Raw genomic sequence first — 20,240 nt, 5'->3', positions numbered from 1 at the left:
GTATTTTGGGTAAAAAAAAAAAAGGTGTAAACCCGCAAATGCTCACTTACGGCTTGTCAGGGAGTCGGGAGAAGTGGCAAACAAAACGAACGTTGTTCTTCTTCCTGGTTCTTTCGGTAAAGTCACGTAGAAGGGAAATAATAAAATAATAAAAATAATACATAATAAAATAATTCTCACGACGTTTCGGCCACAACGCAAGCAGCCGTCCTCAGGTGAAGAACAGGAACGTCGTGAGAATTATATTATTATGTTTTATTATTTTATTATTTCCCTTCTACGTGACTTTACCGAAAGAACCAGGAAGATGAATCCTTGCAGTCACGAAAGCTTTAAATCGAACGTTGTTCTGTGTTGTGGTCCTGCGTCCGTTTCACCGCTTGTGCGGTAACAGGTGGCGCTTGGCTACGTGAAGCGCTTTGGGGTGGAGAGGGTGCGGGTGCTGACACTGCAGCGGAACCGCGGCAAGGGTGGCGCCGTGAAGCGGGTGGGCGTCACACCGGCATCCCCGCTCACCGCACCGCACCACCTAACACACACATTGTGCTGCTGCGGCTGTCTGGAACGCTGTTCATTACGATATTAGGAAGCCACTGGAGCTATCCATTTTAAAATGCAAATTGAAAACTCATTTCCTAAGAACTACTTTTTTAGGTTTAATTTGTTGTCCTTCCCCCGCACCTCCGATTAGCACGGTTGGCTACATAAGGGTGCGAAAGGAGTTCAACATACATACACACGTACGACGTACATCGCCACCCCGCTGCTCGACGCACGTGCAAAGCGCTGTGCGTCGACACGCCAAGCGCGAGTCTCGGTACATCGCCCGCAACGCGCCCAATCTCGTCACAGCTCGGAGCTAAGCAGGATTGAGCCTGGACGGTGCTTGGATGGGTGTCCGCTGCCGGGGGCACTGCGTGGCGAGCAGCAGAGTGCAGCAAAACCCATTGTTGTACTGTACACCCGCCCCAAATCTGTGGTCTCTGCCTTCAGCAACCTGAATTGAACAGCATGGGAGACATTGCTTGTCTTGTTCCCTCGTTGCTTGTCGGTTAGCTCATCCATAACACATTGTTACATTGCAACTTACGGAAATGCATCGTTCACACACCAACCACACCACACCCATCACACATCCCCCACACCACACCTATCATACATCCTCCACCCCACACCCATCACACATTCTCCACACCACACTCATCACACATCCTCCACACCACACTCATCACACATCCTCAACACTACACCCATCACGCATCCCACACACCACACTCATCACACCACACCCATCACATCCCACACACCGCACCCAAAGTGCCTGTTAGGCATATTCACCCAGGTCCTGCATCCAATCAATAACCACACACGCACACAGACACTCTCCTAATGAACTGCGCTCAAATTGAAAATGCCTTTGCGGAAGAGCCACGCTCTTGAACAATTGCTTAGAATTCAACAACCAAAGTTCACGTCAAAATATGGCTCCATAACGTTGGAGCGTATTCGACAAAAGCTTCGTCAACATCGTCGGCGAGGTGGCTTTGGCAAGACTGCCGAGGAAATTCTGCAGCGCGCGAGGTGGTGATATGGTGCGTAGTGCGTGATTGGTTCAGCTGGATATATACGGGTGCAGCACAAGTACCATTTGTGTCGGTACAGCAATCGAAATGCGACTAAGATCTCAAGACACCGTACGCTTTTATTTATTCTCTAAGAGAGAAGCGGGTCGTAGGCAGAGATAAAAGGGAGCTCTTGAACCTGGATTTGGACAGAGACATGGAGTCGACAGATCATAGGAGCAGCATTCGTGAAGACACCGTTTGGCTGGGAGCTTCAACAGAGGGCCTTGGTTTCTGGAGCAGAAAAGAGTCCATGGAGGGGAGTAGAATGAGATGAGAGGGGAGAGATAGGCTGTGGCAAGTCCATGGAGGATCTTTGCCAACTGGGTGTGATGATAGAATTCAAGAGCACGTGCAAAGTAAAGTCTTTATGAACTCTTGCACACGAGGAATATAATTTCTGAAACATAATAGCTGGTGCAAACCCAGACATTGCCTTGCATGTCCGTACCAATATTCTCATTAGTCATTCGTTCTCGATTTCTTATTTTGTGTGCATCCTTGCTGCCCGCTGTGGGCTTCGGGCATAAGCGTTTCCTCCCACATGCAATGAAATGCCCAATAAGGAATTGGACAAACATCATAAGCAGGACCCCTTCAAAAAGGGTCTTGCAACTTTTAGAGGCTTCCCTGGCTACATAAAGGACTTTCAAGGTTTATTTTGGAAATGAGATGCTTGACGGTTGTGGCAACGGAGATGACATGTCTCGTGCAAGCGTAGAAAGTTTATTTGCTAAACGGGGTGAGTGTAGCACAATTTTAGCATAATTCTGGATATTTTGCATTTGTTAATGTAACAATAGTGCGTTGCGTAGCAATGCATCGACTGATTAAGAGTCCATTATTAAGCCCGAATTACTTGCGCTACAGCTTGTACTGACAGTATTATAACTTCTCATGCAATTTGTATGCAAATATAACATCTTGGCTAACGGGAATGGAGAAGACAGGATGAACAAGACATAGCAAACGAGACAGATAGGTGCAGACAGTACAAACGAAACAAGAATTCCATCTCGAATTGAATCACAATTGTGACAGTTCCCCTCGTCTCTGGGTGTGTGAATTATTGCGTGTTTCATGTGTGTGTGTGTGTGCGCGCGCGAGTCCTGTGTATTGTACAAGAGTTGGGGAGCGGTGGCGCTGTGGTGAGCGCACTGCGCTTCGGATCCAAGCCGCCTGAGTTCTTATTCTTGGGTCTTTCGCTAAAGTCACGTGGATAGGTTCAAGGAAAATAACAAAAAACTACGACGTTTCGATCGCAACACAAGCAACCGAAACGTCGTAGTTTTTTGTCCTTTGTTATTTTCTTTTAACCTATCTACGTGACTTTACCGAAAGACCCAAGAATATGAATTCCTGCAGTCACGAAAGCTTTAAGTCAAGGCCTGAGTTCTATTTACGGTTCACCACTTACTTACATGGGCTACGAGTGATGTCCGAACTGGTCCTGAGCCTTCCCCGAGATCGACTTGGCATTAAAATGAGTACCTGGTGCTGTGTGCCTTTGTCCTGCCAAAGGTGACCGAGCATGAATAGGTGCTCGTTAACAGCACTTGCCCCGATCGTCTCTTAAAGGCCACGCGGGGGAACTTTGTCTCTGAGCCAGAGGTCGCAAACGGGTTTTGATTCCTTACCCGTACCCGTACCCGGCCGCACCAGGGTCGCAAATGGGTAACCGTACCCGTACCCGTTCCATACCCGTACCCTACCCGAAATGAGTGACAAACGGTTACTCACCAGTGACTCACGGCCTACCCGTACCCGTACCCGGCCGCACCAGGGTCGCAAACGGCTACCCGTACCCGTACCCGGCCGGGTACGGGTAGCCGGGTATCGGGTAGGGTACGGGTATCGGGTACCCGGTTGCGACCTCTACTCTGAGCCAGGGGAGAGTGGTGGAAGAACGCCGGTGTGACGGGCGACATGTCTCTTCCCCCGCAACGCAGGGCATGTTCTGTGCCCGTGGAGAGTCTCTGCTCATGGCAGACGCCGATGGAGCCACCAAGTTCCCCGACCTGGAAAAACTGGAGGCGGCACAAAAGAAGCTCCTGGGGAGAGAAGTGAGTTTGGGTTTCCCGTCGACCGCACCCTTTCACGGCGCGGGTTACATTTAGCTGCATGAACGGCGTGAGAAAATACAGAATTCACGTCATGAAATCTGAAGGCGTTTTTTGAAAGTATTCGTTTTAAAAAAAACACCGGTCTCAAAATGCACGATGATTTCGTTGGCTGCGACTTTGTTGACCGTTAACCGGACCGCCGTGTAAACAAACACCCACGTTGTCTCCCTGTCCTGCCAGCCGGGTCTCTTGGCCATCTCCTGTGGCTCCCGTGCCCACCTAGAGCAGGATTCCATCGCTCAGGTGAGCCGCTCGCACACTCGAGCACCGCTGCGCTTCTCCGTCGTCATAACGCATGGCCACGTCTCATGTCAATGTGTACGTCCCAGGATTAAGATTGCGAGCCACGTCATGGCATCGGGAGTAGCGCGATTAATTCCGCGCAGTCCGCCAGAGAGCGGGGACGGAGAATGCAGTTGGTAGAGATGTCTGTCCATCGTTGTGTTCTGGTGGCCACGGTCACCGCACCGTGGGTCATCTTTAATCTCCCCCTTTGTGGCAGAGGTGTGCGCAGGCAGCAGTTTTTGCTGTTCTGAAGGGGGTTAACACAGTCACCACAGTTTTTGTTGGCAGCTCAGAGATGTGTGGGCGTAGTGTTTGGGGTTCTCGGCGAGGCTTTATTTAGGAACCTCTGCAGAACTCCACGGCATTCGCCAGCTGCTGGGGGTTTGTGCATTGGAAACATGCGCCGGGGAGTTGCTACCCACACGGAGATCGTAGTTGACTACAGTTCAAACTATTTCCGAAACACTTTCTTTAAATGTTGAGACACTCATCAGACAGGCGTGTGCGTGCAGGCTGGAAACAAAATAATGATAGTAGCACAGAGCATCCTAATAGATGCAAAAGGTTATTTCTAGACGGCAAGAGGCGCGATTGTCGCCATACAATCGGTCCTGCCTTGCTTGACGGGAGGACCGATCGTGTGGTTCCTGGTACACTCCTTGTGGCGTCTAGAAATCGCCTTTTGCGCGAATCATTACTCGGGACCGACGGTACTGCACCGAGCGGCACTGTGGGCAATGCAGCTCTTCCAAGAGGGCAGCGAGCCGTGCGCTAATTTGCCTTTTTACCGAGACGTAATGTCATCCGATATTGGTGGGGTGTCCTTGTGCTTACTTCCCCGAGCCACCATGTGATGATTTTGGGGGGGGGGGGGGGCGAATTACCAACGTGCAACCATCTGCTATGAAGTGGATGTTAAATACCCTGTGACATCATTACGACCCTCGGCATTGCTTGAAGGAGGGCGGGAGGGGGGAGATTCGATCCGCTAAACCGTCGCAACACGCCGCCTCGTTGGCAAGCAGGATATTTATTTTGGAGAAAAAACTGACCGGCGTTTTTTACGCTCACATTAATAGTTGTGTATTTTGAGGGTCTAGAAAACGTGAGGCGATATCCGAGCAGTTCAACGCTGAACGGTTATTTTACGACTGGTTTATAAAAATGTAACGAATGCTAAATTGTAGCAAAGTGCAGCTTGGTATGAGCGCTGCACTCAGGTACAAAAGTTAAAAAGGGCAGTAAAATTTTGACTTAAAACTTTCGTGACTGCAGGAATTCATATTGTATTTTATTATTTTCTATTTATTATTTTAATATTTTATTTTTGTTATAATTGAATTTGATTATTTTTATTAGATTGTTTAGTTTTTTAGTTTTCCATTTACATGACTTTACCGAAAGAACCAAGAATATTTAAAAAGGGCATTTAAGCGTTCTATATTTATCAATGTAAAACGATATCCCCACGTATTTCAACATTGCCTCCTAATATGCCTTCTCTTAAATTTTGACAATGGGGAGATGATAAAACAATCTTACCGGCCGCAAACGTGAACTCACAAATAATCAAGTGCCACGTGTTCCCTCTTGAATCGGCCAACGACGTTAAGGCGACCAACAACAGGGTTTCGTCATTAATCCAACACGGTTATTTTTATCCGGAACGAGTAAAACACAAACGGTCGTCAACAAGGATGTCCACACGAGTTTACTCTCTTTCTCCTAAGAGAATCAATTTTTTTAAAAATCTATTTTGCGCTGAAACAAAGTTAATTATTGATAAACGCCCACAAGCGCTACTTTGGAGTGAGCCTAATCCCTTTTCCCCATCGAGACATGCGACGTATGTGGGTACGCGTGTGTGTACGTTGAACTTCCTTCGCACCATCGTACGTAGCCAACCGCGCTAATCGGACTCTGCGGGGGAAGGACAGCAACAACAACAAGACTAAACACAAAAAGCAGCTCTAAAAAAATTTACCCGTAAAAACAAAGTTTTTCACTATAAATCCTTTATATGCGTGGCGGCTAGAGTCCTCTCGTCCTCTGGCTTGAGATGGCTGCCACCTATGGGTCAGATGATTGCCTGCCACCATTAAGCAATTGGTAATTAAATATATATTTTTTTTTCCTAAAAAGTGTAAAGTTATGGAAAAACATTTTCACGAAAATAAATTGTCACGCACAACGAGTCTGTGTGGAAAATGTCAGCTCGATTGGATCACGGGAAGTGGGTTAAAAAACGACCGAAAGATTTGCACGGTCGTAAGCGCGCAAGCAAGTGAACTTAATATAAAGGATTTAAAAATGAGATGGGCATTGGCAGCCCGAAGATGGATCGCGCGCTGTGAGAAATCGAGGGACTGCCCAGAACGAAATACGTGACCGCCGACAGTAGTCTTGAATTGTGATCACATCTAGATGCTTTATAAACACAGATTGTATTGTGTGATGACGGAGAGAGATCCAGCAATAAGTGACTGAACTGTCTAAAGCCCTCCTTAAGGTTGTTTATAATCACTTGGAGAATCTGATTGTGTGAAACTAGAAATACCTGTGAAATGTTAGTTTACATCTCCACGGAAACTCTTTCTGTCTCCCACGTGTTACCCACGTTTTTATTTACTTTACAAACTATTCCCAACATGGAGCTCAACAGAAATTGAGAGGAACTGAAAGAGAGTTTAGACATTTTAAGACCTGAGATGAGCACGCTGTAACATGCTGATCCCGTTTTTTTGACCTCGGTCAAAAGTCATTACTTATGCGTAGCTTATCATCAATACCACAGCTCCCTGCTTCCTGCTAGTCAAAAATAAGCTCTTACTCATTTTGGTATGATGAATATATGATGAGGGAGGACAAATACTAAATAAAATATTGTTGTAACATAGATTGCTTGCAATAACAGAACGTGCTATTTGAGTGTATCGTAAAGCTTGCCATGGCCAAATGTATTTTCATTTTAAACCGTGTGGGCAAGACTGCTATTTTACAACAACATTGGTCTGCAGTGGCCTCCCACGAGGAAATGCTCTGCGGCTCAATGCTGCTTGTGATATTAGGGCCTACCGATCGACAGCGGGCTCTGTCCACTGCACGCTGGTCGTAGAACGAGCGCAGACTGCTATAACAAAAACGTGTGTGCGTGGGTTTGACATGGATCTGCCACGCCCAGTCCGTTTCGGGTGATCATACTTACCCGGGCTGGCTCGCTGGAGTCTCGTGTAGACACAAATACACCCGCCACGTGTTCACGCGATTCCACGCTCCCGCACACAGCTGTCCTCCCATAAGCAGCATCTGTTCTTCTCCGGCTGCTTCCCCTGCTTCCTTCCTTTCAAATGTCTTGGCAAAAATATTCCTCTCTCATTTTTTTTATCTCCCGTTTTACTCTCCTCTTATTTTTTTTTGGAGATACAAACCCAAGCCAGACTTCGGCTGATGAGACCCAGAATGTCGAAAAAACCAGTCCAGACCTTCACCTGCTTAAACAAACGCCGCTGGTTAATGTTTGCATCTGGACAGCCAGCCGGGCCGACGGAACACAATGTGCATTTATTATATTTCAGAGACACAGAACAGAGTTGTGCTTATTTAACCGTGCATTTTTTTTAAGAAGATTTCCTGTCATGTTTCGGTTGCACGCGTAAGCAACGGAAACGCGGCAGCGAGGTTTTTTTTGACGTGCATCTAATTTGCCGTGCATGCGCATCTACGTCCGACGTAGCAAAGCGCGACCAAAAAGAACGATTCGCTCTTCATTAGCGTGCAGAATTGTTTCTTCGACGTCGCTTAGCTTCTGCTCTGGAGTCAATATTCGTCACGCGTATTTAGTTGGGCAGCTGCTCTTAACGTCAAGTCTCGTTATTATCTGCCCGTTTTCGACAATCGCACAAGCATGCGGTGCACAGAGGTTTTTTTTTGCTGGGAGCCACCGCCCAATTTGTGTTTCGGCGTGTATTACGTTTGTGTGCGTGCGTGCATACATATCTGATTTCATTCCGTTCGGCCATATATATCCTCCCGTGGTCAATAAAAAAGAGTGACGCCGCCGCCGCGTTAGAAAATCAGCGGCGATTGTCCCACGGTTAGACTGTGGTACTTGCCCATGTGAATGTGGAATATGTCTTTGAGAGCTGCCAAGAGAGATGCCCAGGGGGGTGGGGGGGAAAAATTACTTGTATTCTGGGGGTCGCTAAAAGAAAAACGTAACCCAAAAAAAGCAGAGCGCCTATGTTCTAGATACTTTGGGTAGAGGGATTCATCCAGCAGTGGATTAGCAAAAGGACTGTGCGGTGTAGATACCTACCCAAGGCTGCCTGTCCCAAGCATTCCCCGCCATGCGCTGAAGCTTCGAAAATGCTCTAAAATCGCAGTCACCCGCACCGCCCCGACACCAGTGACATCACTTCGAGAGCGTTCCGTTATGCTGTCATGCAGTGGCAATGCAGTGGCAATGCAGTGTCAATGCAGTGGCAATGCAGTGTCAATGCAGTGGCAATGCAGTGGCAATGCAGTGGCAATGCAGTGTCAATGCAGTGGCAATGCAGTGTCAATGCAGTGTCAATGCAGTGTCAATGCAGTAGCAATGCAGTGGCAATGCAGTGTCAATGCAGTGTCAATGCAGTGGCAATGCAGTGGCAATGCAGTGGCAATGCAGTGTCAATGCAGTGTCAATGCAGTGTCAATGCAGTGTCAATGCAGTGGCAATGCAGTGGCAATGCAGTGGCAATGCAGTGGCAATGCAGTGGCAATGCAGTGGCAATGCAGTGGCAATGCAGTGGCAATGCAGTGTCAATGCAGTGGCAATGCAGTGGCAATGCAGTGTCAATGCAGTGTCAATGCAGTGGCAATGCAGTGTCAATGCAGTGGCAATGCAGTGGCAATGCAGTGGCAATGCAGTGGCAATGCAGTCTCAATGCAGTGGCAATGCAGTGGCAACACGGAAGTGAGAGTCGGGTCGTCTGACCGCAACTTTAAAAGTATTTATTTATTCCCCGGCGGCGCTTAATGATGCCTAAAACTCGTGTTGTCGTACAGCCTCGTACGTGTGCCTTTTGGATAACAGCTGTTTGTTTTTTGGGTTGTATCTTTTTAAGGGATTCTGGTTTCAAATCCGGGGTTCAGCCACTGGTGATTAAACCGGGTTCTTAAGTGTAGGGAGTTGATGGTCTTAGCTCAGTCGCCAATGACTTCACACAAAAAAAGCCAACGTATGAAAGAAAAAATCTCACTTATTTTGGTGAAATCTCAACTTTGAGAATATAAAAATATCGCTTTGGCTTTAGTGCGACAAACGTACTTCTGTATCGGAGCCGTGCTTGCATAAAAAACAATGAAGGGGTCTCATAAGGAATTCTGTGATGTCTCCTGCGGGGACGTTCTCTCACGCACAAGGTGATGCGCTGCTCTGCGAGCATTCCGAATTGACTTTTCGCCTTTCTGCCATAATGCCCTGAGCACGACTGTAATAAACTTGGGACAGAAATGTGTTATTTTTATGTAATTTCGGTTGGATTGTTTGTGTGTCCTACCCTCGTCCCCATAATGACCTCTCCCAATCCTCACCCTGCCCCCCTTTTAAACGCTCTCTCCTTCCACCCCCCCCCCCATGCGTTCCATCTCCTCTCTACCCTCCCCTATACCCCCCACCACCCGCCCCCACCACCCGCCCCCACCACCCGCCCCCCCCCCACGACCACCGTCGCCACCAAATCCCACAACGGCACTGCAGCGCTCCTACTTCCGCACGCTGCTCATGTACGGCTTCCACTTCCTGGTGTGGCTGCTGTGCGTGCGGGGGGTGCGCGACACGCAGTGCGGCTTCAAGCTGCTGAGCCGCGCCGCCGCCCTGCGCACCTTCTCCAGCCTGCACGTCGAGCGCTGGTACGCCGGAGCGGGCGGGTCTCTCCCCCCCACCTCGTCCCCCCCACCCACACCCCCCCCCCCCCCCTTTCGCCAGCTCGCGCGTTCCCCCCCTGCCCCCCCCCCCGTGGCCGCCCATCCACGTCACTCTTAACCCGACCTCCCAATTTTTTTTATTTTAACCAGGTAAGGGCCCACCCCCAAATCGATAGCTCGACGAAGTGGCGTGTCGTCGCGCGGAAATTCACAGCGGCCATGTGTCTCTAAATGCACGTTGATTCTAAATGTGGAGGGAAAAACCGGAGGAGCCGGAGAAAAATCCCCCCCCACGCCCCCCCCCGGTGTTGCCGATATCGCGAGCCCTCGTTTGCTCGGTATGTCCTCCGGCCGTAGTAGCTGTTCCGGGCCACTGACAAATTTAATTAATTAATAAATACCTTCATCCGTAGTTGATAATTGGTTTTCTGCCGCTATGTGGCTCGCAGAACGGTCACTCGACGCTAAAGAATTCTTCGTCTGGCTTTGCGAGACTCGGGCATTAACACTTGGCCTGCGATTTCATGGCATTGTCACAGTCTTGTGGCAGTGATTTGGATCTGAGAATCGTTTTTTTTTAAATGTTGGTGCCTTGAGTAGCTCTTGTGGTCATGTGAACTCACGGCATGCAACCTGCACAAATACAAACGTTTTTTTTTTTGTGGCACGCATCATGAGCGTATTAATCTACTTGAATCGTTGCATCCCATGAATACCGATTGATATATCTGAAGATGTTCTGGACCTCTGCTAGGTTGACTTGGCATAAAATTACTGCCTGGTAGGTATGTAACGGCAACCTGAGTTCAATTCCTGAAGTGGCCGCCACAAATAACGTCAGCGGCGAGTGATGTCTGAAGCGGTCTTTTGACTTTCCCCGAGGTCACCTCCACCTCAAATGGGTACCTGGCCAGGCATTTAAAACCATGAGCCAAAGGCAGCCGGGCATCATGTGGTGACCCCACCACCCCCTTGTGTGCCGTGCCAGCCTCAATATGTGTTCGCTAACCGCACTCGCCCCAACAGGCTGTTGAAGGCTATGGGGGGGGGGTGGGGGGGTGGAGGGATTCTCTGTCTTTGTCACGAGTATCTGTGCCGGAGTTTACACACGCGGTCACTCACTCGCCACCGTGTTGCCCTTTGCGCCCCAATCGCGGGGCATCGGCGGAAAGTTCCGTTGTTTACTTTCTGCCCCCTCCCCGTATCCCCCCCCCCCCGCAAAAGTGCTGCCCGCGATTATTTCGCAACACCAAAAAAGTTACTTGGAAAGACTAGCGGCAAATTGAAGTTAGTGCTTCCTTGTATCCACAGTTGCCTCCCGTGTTCACCCATCTGGAAACCAAATGTGAGCCCGTTATTGTTCTCTGGGACGTGGCTTGGCTCGCCCAGTTAGAGAAGAACCCTTTCGCTCTTTACACTTTGTGGAAGATTCCAATAATACTCTACGGTTTAATCCCAGGACCCAGCCCTTTAGTTCTTGTGAAATCTTGTTGGCACAGGTTTACCGTGTACTGTACGTACACAGGATGAGTTGGAATGGGATGTTACCCACACTTTAACCTACCACAGATGTTTGCATCAGCCGGCATACCGTACCGCAAATGGTTTTCCGACATCCAGTATTGATCTCCTCTGAGGATGAGTTGTTATTCTGCAGCAGCAGCTCAGCGTTAGCAAGCTTCAATTGTGAGTTGACGGCTCAATGAAGACACTGGGTCCTGACATTGACCAGCAAGTAGGGGAGACGCTGACCGATCTTGCAGATAACCACAGCAGCGATGGTACTCCATAATAGAGGGGGTTTTTTTTGGGTTAGATCGCGTAAAGATAAATGTGTCGTTAAACCCGCCACCACCCGACGCAGCCAATTAGTAAGGGGCTTGTCACGTACACAGAGCGTGGCTATTCGTTACTCGTACAGCACTAGTGTATAGTGTAGTAGTGTATAGTGTAGTGTATAGTAGTGTAGTGTACTCGTACAGCACACCGGTGTGTTGGAGAACAAATCCACAACATTTACAATCATATTGGCAAGTGCTGTTTACGTGACACTTACTAATTGGCTGTGTCGGCTGGTGGCGGGTTTAACGACACATTTATTGTTACGCTATCTAACCCAACAAAGCTATATTTTGGATGATATTGGTTCTTTTAAAGCCTACGTGTTAAAGCGATGGTACTTTACACGCATGTTCGTCCCTCAAAAGACGCTTTCCATTCGCTTAATTGCCGATATTAACTGGCAGGAAACTGCCACATGCCAGCCGTGGACATGAAATGTAAAAAAATATATATTAATAAGCAAACAAAAGCCCGTTTTGGGCAGCGTGGTTTGAGAATTAAAAGTGCAATAAGGCCCCCTTTGTGCTGCGACGGGTGGTCACGATGTGCTGCGTGGCAGTAACACAATCCGGCGACTGTGCCAGCTCACGAGCCGGCCTGCATGTGTGCCGGGAGCTGCGAGGGGTGGGCCGACTGGCCGCCTGGCTGGCTGGCAGGCGGGCGACTGAGCTGGTGGGTGGGCGGGGAAGCAAGAGATAGTTGCCTGGGCACCAGGGTCACAAGCTGCTACTGCAGCCCCCCAACCCCTCCGCTGAGCCGTTGTGTCCCTCCGTCGGTCGCCCCGTCCGTGTTGGACGTTACATTTCTGTTGACACGGACAGACACTACTGGGCACCGCGTGCTTTGGCAGGTCACCAACGCAGACAGAAACGGCAACAGACAGGTGTCGGTGCCGCCGTGCCCAGCGGGCGGCAAAGAAGAAACTCTCTGAAACCGTCGGGGGATCGGGTTTGGACTCGCCCATGGAGTACGCCCGCAGTTGTGGCGGGGGGAGGGTGGGAAACGTGAAAAACGAACGCGACGTGTTTATCCGTCTCTCTGTCTCGCGCGCGCGCGCGTGCGTGCAAGCCCCCCCGGCGGCGTAATTTGCGGCCGCGCTTTCGGAGGTTGCTTTCAAATTTAGCTCGAAAGCGCCGTCGGAGCTTCCGAGGGTTTTTTATTTTTTTGTTCGACCCCCTGCTGGCGGTGATGCGCGCCGCTCGACGGCGGTTGCGTCTGTACGCGCGCTCGCTTGCGCGCCGTGAGCGCGTGGCCTCCCTCTGCTAAAGCGCTTGTCGCTGTGCGTTGCTCTGGCTGATCGTGACAGCTGGACTCAGTTGCTGCCGTCACCGTTCCCTAGAGCTGTGGGGAGACGGCAGAGCCGCTCGTTGGTGTCCAAACTCGGCTCCACGAGGAGACCGGGTTTCACCGCACGGCCAAAGGGAGCCTTGTGGCACCGAGTCAAAAAAAACATATTTAGTCAATAAACCGTTTATTTAAATAGTGATCTTGTAGATTGTAGCGAGCGGTGTTTTTAACGTTTCTCATTACCAGCTATTGTTACCCGCCCGTTTTTAAATGTCGGTGGGAAACGTGTTTACACATTTTGTCCTAAAGTAATGTTCAGTAAATATTTGTTTCCAGCCTATCAACTTGAGTCAATTACATATTATCTTAAAAACTAAATATTGCACTACCCGCAACTACCTTGAAGCCAGGCTGCACCAACACATTACAATGGGTTTGTTTAACATTCATAAATATCAGTGGCTGATGCGATGTCACAGAAATTCCCGACTGCACCATGAGTGATCTGAAACTGTCGCTGGCAACCAAATTTCACATCACCATCTTTCAGATAGTGGCAACTCACTGGCAGGGGCACCGCTGTTGCGAGATGTTAACTACCTCGCCGGGTTTACAGGAGGTCGTGGGTTCGATCCCGACCCTGACGCCTGCTGCTGTGTATTTGGAGTTTGGATATTCTCCCCATGGTCGCGTGGCTTTTTCTTCAGGTCCTCCGGTTTTTCCCTCCACATTTAGAATCAATGTGCGTTTTAGAGTATTTGGCTGCTATAAATTTCTATCTTGTAAGCCACTTCGTTGAGCTATCATTTCAAGAATTTCAAGAATTTCACGAAGTTCTTATTCAGTGGGTGCAGAGCGCTATGAAAAGTTAAATTTTCCATTGTACATTACTAATGTTACCAAACTCGAGTTGAAGTCTGGAATCTGGAACCAAGTCAGGATCGCTCACTCTTTTAATAGGAACAAAAAAAGAGTGGCACCTAAACGTTGGCCAGGTTTAATTCGTAATTCTTTACCGACTTGGCAGTGTTTACAAATGAATATAAAAGTAGTGGGAGGCTTGTCTGAGAGAGTAACTTCCCTTACAGATAGCATCATTATTTACATGGTTGGCTCAAGACAACGGTTAATTCTCTTTGTAGATGTAATAATTAATGTGGTACTAAATTGGATCAATGGCTTTATTGCAAACAAAGCGAAAGTGACTGATAAATACAACTTGATTTGGAGGATTTCCAAACAACACGACTACTGACCTACGTGTGTTTGGGCAGCAACTGCAGCAAGATACTTTTCTGACTGAAATACAATATAAAAAAACAATAGACCACCATTAGCGCATTAACACTGCCCTTTTACGTAGTAACAAAAATCTTTAGTCGGCTAATGTTGCGGGCAGTGACCTATGCAAAGAGGCATGACTCAAGTCGTTTTCCTGATAAATCTGTTTCTGTTCAACTGAATGATGAAAGGTAGTGGGGGGGGGGTGCACGAGATCAATACAGTAAATCATTGGTGTACGCGAGAATTTGTTATTTGACTCGGAGCGATAGACTCAGCTCCTTCCCAACGGGGGGGGGGGTGAATGTAAAAGATTTTAAGTGGATACGCATTCGAGACGGTTGTTGAAATGCACCACGCATCTCCATGACGCGATCCCACGGAGCGTCGTCGTAGCGCGCGCCCGCATCAAAAACACGCGACGTGCAAGCGGTGGCGTCGGTGCCGCGCACGCCAGCAGTGGGAATAACATTGCTTGCTGCCGTGTAGTTGTGGGAGAAAAACCCAAGCGAGTGGGAGTGTTGTTGTGCAAAAATGTGTTTTCATTTTCCGTCTCGTGGGTTTGTGGGAGTAAAAGATATCTGCATAAAGGACGTTCGTGACGAGAGCAGATAAACACGGAAGAAAAATGTTTCGCAGCGTGGATGTGATCTTGATGCTGCTGTGGTGCAGCGGTCCGCACAATTGGGACTTGCGACCCAGAGTTGGGCAGTTTTGTCATTTTGCTGGGGCGATCAAAGCGATGTGAAGGTTTCTTAAATCTCGCCTCCTCTGCCCGCCCAGCAGAATTCACGATGTACGTATGTCTATTGAACTTATTTCACACCGTACGTAGCCAACCGTGCTAATCGGATGTGCGGGGGAAGGACAAGAAAACTAAACACAAAAAGCAGTCCTAAAGAAATAAGTTGTCAATATAGATTTTAACGTGCATAGCTCCAGTGGCTTCCTAATATCAGAAGGGGAGAGCGTTCCAGACGACCGCAGGAGCACATCTGAACGCGCGTGGTGCGGTGACCGTCTTTGTTCGATGGCCAGTCAAAGGATGAATCCACGACAGTTCTTGTGTGGTGGGATTAAGTACGTTTGCTTCCACCCCTTGTTGGATGTTTGGCCAGCTCAGAAGAGCAGACCAAAGAGCCTCTATAGGGGCTCCCTAGCACCAAACTTAATTTGGAGCTTTCGTGACTGCAGGAATTACTCTTTGGTTCTTTCGGTAAAGTCACGTATAAAGAGAAAATAATAAATTAAATACTAGCATACGACGTTTTGATTGCAACACAAGCAATCATCATCAGGTATAAATGAAATAGAAACACAAATCTAGTATACTTAGAAATGTAATGTAATACAACAGAGAGTCGGATAACATAACAGTCAACACCCTACCTGGTTGATTGCGTTCTTCCTGAGAATGCTAAATTTGAGAGAGAGATAAAAACACATAACCAGAGGACATTTAGACAGACATATCAGCAGACAGATATCACAGAGATACATAGAGAGAGACACATACATAGGCACACCGTATTTAGTGGAGGCCTTTCCACCGGCAGTGGCCATAAACATTCGGTGCACTTCGTGCTCGGTGCGTCGTATTAACACACGTGTTTGCTGTTGTGTTTTCTATCAGGGCCTTTGATGTTGAGCTCTTGTACATCGCACAGTGCCTGAGCATCCCTGTCGCAGAGGTGGCCGTGAGGTGGACGGAGATTGAGGGTACGTTGATTGCCCACTTGAATACGCGGTCTAAGTACTTGTACTTATTTACACACACACGTGTAGCTGTCACTTGTCATCCAGCTGGATGGCACTGCTTGGGATATCTGACTGAGAATCAGAAAGGTTCTGAGTTCAAATCCCGTTTTGAGATTAACTTAGTAGCCTACGATCCCGCCAGAGTAAATAAAATGTTCTTGGATCTTTCGGTAAAGTCACGTAGAGGGGGAATAGTAAAATAATAAAAATAAAACATAATAAAATACAATTCTCACGACGTTTCGGCCACAACGCAAGCAGCCGTCCTCAGGTGAAGAACAGGGTTGTTGGAAAGACAGCGTCCGAAACGTCGTGAGAATTGTATTTTATAATGTTTTATTTTTATTCTTTTATTATTCCCCTTCTACGTGACTTTACCGAAAGAACCAAGAAGATGAATCCCTGCAGTCACGAAAGCTTTAAATCGAAATTTAAATAAAAAGTGTTTGTCGCAAGTCAACAGCGCTCCTTCGGAGAGACTGAACCCCACCGTGGGAATGTGGAATTTCTACCGTCGGTGGCTGTGGGCCGTCGGTAACAACGCCCACTACCGCCAACCCCTTGTATTCACTGTGCAAGGAGACACTTCCGCTTTCGTATCATTGCAATCGCGTCTCCTCTATTATCGTTACCATTGCTTAGCAACCGTGCAATTCTGTCCACAGGATCCAAGCTGACTCCCTTCTGGAGCTGGGTGCAGATGGGCCGGGACCTGCTCTTCATCCGCCTGCGCTACCTGACCGGCGCATGGAGACTTGAGCCCGTCGACAAGCAAGAGTGATTGGCGGTGGACAGAACATTGCCCGCACTTGCTATCTTGCCCGCCCGCCCACCTGCTTGCCCACGCATGGGCCGACAGACCGCACGGGAGCGTCTCGTTTGGAACACCACGTGCGTTTGGAAGTTGCCTGGGGCGGGGGGGGGCGCGGCAGGCAGAGGTCGCAAACGGGTTTTGATTCCTTACCCGTACCCGGCCGCACCAGGGTCGAAAACGGGTACCCGTACCCTACCCGATACCCGGCTACCCGTACCCGGCCGGGTATCGGGTAGGGTACGGGTATCGGGTACCCGATTGCGACCTCTGGGATGAAGCCATGTTGCAGGCGCGGGTGGGTTGATTCTAGGAACTTGAATTGTGAGAAGAGACAAGACGTTGGGAAATGAGTGACAAACAGTTTCTCACCAGTGACTCACGGCCTACCTGTACCCGTACCCGGCCGCACCAGGGTCGCAAACGGCTACCCGTACCCGTACCCGGTCGGGTACGGGTAGCCGGGTATCGGGTAGGGTACGGGTATCGGGTACCCGGTTGCGACCTCTGGCGGCACGCGGTGTGGGGGGGGTGGTTATTCCGTGGACGAATCCAACGAGGGTTTACACGAAACTACAGAGCGCTTCGTTAAGCCTTTGCACTGGACGGCGGTGGCTTGACGCGGGCTTCCTCGCTGTGCCGCCGAGCGTGCACTTGAAGGCCGAGTGATCTGCGGAGGTTCTCGTATCATGTGGCCTTTCCAGGTCTGTGGCCATATATGGGTTGTCGTTTTATTTTATCGAGGGTGAACCCCAGGTGGGGTTATATTGGTGATGCTGGGAACGCCACTCTTCCTGTTTTCGATGGCAGGGGTGATGATACGCGGGGGTGGTTGGGTGCATTATTACTGAACCAATGTTTGTATAAAAACGATCTCGTGCCGTCTTGACGGACTGTGGGTTATTATGATGTGGGTTTAATAAATACATGTAACATGATCTGCAATGCCACCACAATATTAATAACATTTAGCTCCATCAACCCGATTGGCGTCTTGGATGAATGTTCTCTAGTAGTATTTGTTTCTGCTGGCAAACTCCTGGCCGGTTTCAACTTTCTCATGCTCATCAGCAAGCTGCTGTGGCCTTTTAAAAAACAGATGCTGCTGGGAAACATTGGTCCAGACGACCAATATGCCAGTGGACCTAAACGTTATTTTTCGGTGGTGAAACAGACTGCCGACTGTTCATTTACTGAAATTTATTTATGTATTAACATTTCAAATTAAATCCTGTACACTACGCACACGTGGAGTATTCTTGATGTTGCAGCACACGTGCGCGTGTGTGTGTGTACGTGCGCACAGAGGCAAATGCGTGGAATAACGCAATGCAACCAACGTTCCCTACTAAGTGGCGGTGATGTCACCGCAGCCCATTTTGTTTGCCAGCCGAGCCTCCACGCACATCTGCGCACGTGTGCACGCATCGATGTGTACGCGCACAAGCACTCGAGCGCACATGCACGTAGGAACAATTGCCTGCTAACTCTGTCTCGCATTGAATCCTACGAGACTCGTATTTTCTTGCCTTACAAAGAGCAGCTCAATTGAGTCGCATGCTGCTCATTTATAAAACATCTCCTGTGCCCTCTCCTATCTGTGTTCGTGGTTTGCAAGGCACATCTCACGCGTGGAGAAATGGCACTATCAAACTGTCAGCAACTCCTATATCAATGCAGGATTTTCAGTCAAATTGGTTTCATTTTTATAGGGCATACCCCCCCACCCCCCACCACCTCCTCAAGCCCTCAATTGATTCGTCTATCGGTAGCTTCGTTTGCCGCCTATAAGAATTGTGGGTAAATATGACTACGAGGATCTAATTTGGAGCTGGGACGATTCGTCTATTGGGGCGATTAATCGGCTAAAAATAGGAGTTGGATAAAAAAAATTACGTTCTCACCCACCCTTACTGGACATGTGTGAAAAAGAGCTTTATCGGATTCCTCCGGTATAAATAACGATTCTGATTCTCTAATATTCTTCACATTGGCTGCCCTGGCCCACCGCCACCCTGAGCCGGGAAACCGCCGAGGAGTTTCGCGCAGCTTGAGTGACGCAGCTCATGGGGGGATCACGTCACCAAGCAACGCCCATCACTTCCCGTTCAGCGGCACCATGTACACACAGAGGGGAGATGTATTTGTTTATCTCTCTAACTGGTTAGTCGAGTCGCGGAAACCAATAAATCAGTGCTGTCGAGAAATGGATTGCGGAAATAGGCGGGTGTGGTGATTAAATGTTCTCCCCGTGGTCACGTGTGTTTTTCTCCGGGTCCTCCTGTTTTTTTCCCTCCACATTTAGAAGCATGCGTTTTGGGCGTTTGGCTGCTTTAAATATCCACGTGATACACCACTTCCTTGAGCGATCTTACGTGGCCAAGTCGGTTCTGAAAAAGAGCTATAGTGGGCCTTACCTGGTAAAATAAAACAACATTATATGCCAGTTTTATTTTTACTTAAGTTTAGAGCTGAGATATAGTTCAGCTATGGGCTATATCCCAGCTCGACTTAAATACAATTCAACTGGCATGTACAGTTATTGAATTACCGCACCCACTTCAAAGCACTTGACACTAGCCCGTGGGTAGGCCTCGGCAAGGTAAAAGGTAAAAACAACGAGCCTGCCTTTACCCTACCTTTTACCTTTACCCCATACAAATTACCCGATTACAGGGTAATTTTTGGGGTACTATTACACATGAAAAAGGTTTATAACAGGTAAATACTAGGTAGTAGCGCTTTATTCATATAGAATACTCAAGATGATTCCACAGAGCTTTTAGCGAGCGGTAAACAAGGTGTTTACCGGGTAATACTTCGCGCTACCTTTACCCTACCGGGTAATTCTTCCACGCTACTTTTACCCGACCCTTTACCTTACCCCTTGGCATGTCGACACCTTTACCCTTTCACCTGGTAAAAAGGGTAAATTACCTTACCTTAAATTTCGATTTAAAGCTTTCGTGACTGCAGGGATTCATCTTCTTGGTTCTTTCGGTAAAGTCACGTAGAAGGGAAATAATAAAATAATAATAAAACATAATAAAATAATTCTCATGACGTTTCGGCCACAACGCAAGCAGCCGTCCTCAGGTGAAGAACAGGTCCTGTTCTTCACCTGAGGACGGCTGCTTGCGTTGAGAACAGGTCCTGTTCTTCACCTGAGGACGGCTGCTTGCGTTGTGGCCGAAACGTGAGAATTATTTTATTATGTTTTATTATTTTATTATTTCTCTTCTACGTGACTTTACCGAAAGAACCAAGAAGATTACCTTAACTTGCCGAGGCCGAGCCCTTGGGTGTCCGCGATCAGCGAGCGAG

The 20,240-nt window shown here is 48.5% G+C and overlaps 1 protein-coding gene across 1 annotated transcript in view; it reads left to right on the top strand.

Moving 5' to 3' along the window:
* The window catches only part of ALG5 (ALG5 dolichyl-phosphate beta-glucosyltransferase), a 45,144-nt gene extending 25,217 nt beyond the window's left edge, over positions 1 to 19,927 (top strand). Inside the window, exons 5-10 of the mRNA XM_078863017.1 lie at positions 395 to 487; positions 3,572 to 3,685; positions 3,926 to 3,988; positions 9,771 to 9,922; positions 15,981 to 16,066; positions 16,771 to 19,927. Coding sequence (XP_078719143.1) covers positions 395 to 487; positions 3,572 to 3,685; positions 3,926 to 3,988; positions 9,771 to 9,922; positions 15,981 to 16,066; positions 16,771 to 16,886 — 624 coding nt within the window. The 3' untranslated portion in view covers positions 16,887 to 19,927. The remainder of the gene's footprint in view (positions 1 to 394; positions 488 to 3,571; positions 3,686 to 3,925; positions 3,989 to 9,770; positions 9,923 to 15,980; positions 16,067 to 16,770) is intronic.
* Positions 19,928 to 20,240: the final 313 nt, after the last annotated feature.

This window comes from Lampetra fluviatilis, chromosome 15 (genome assembly GCF_964198595.1).
Source record: "Lampetra fluviatilis chromosome 15, kcLamFluv1.1, whole genome shotgun sequence".
Lineage (NCBI taxonomy): Eukaryota > Metazoa > Chordata > Hyperoartia > Petromyzontiformes > Petromyzontidae > Lampetra > Lampetra fluviatilis.
The sequence above is the reverse complement of the archived record's forward strand: the minus strand, read 5'-3'. Positions and strand labels throughout refer to the sequence as shown.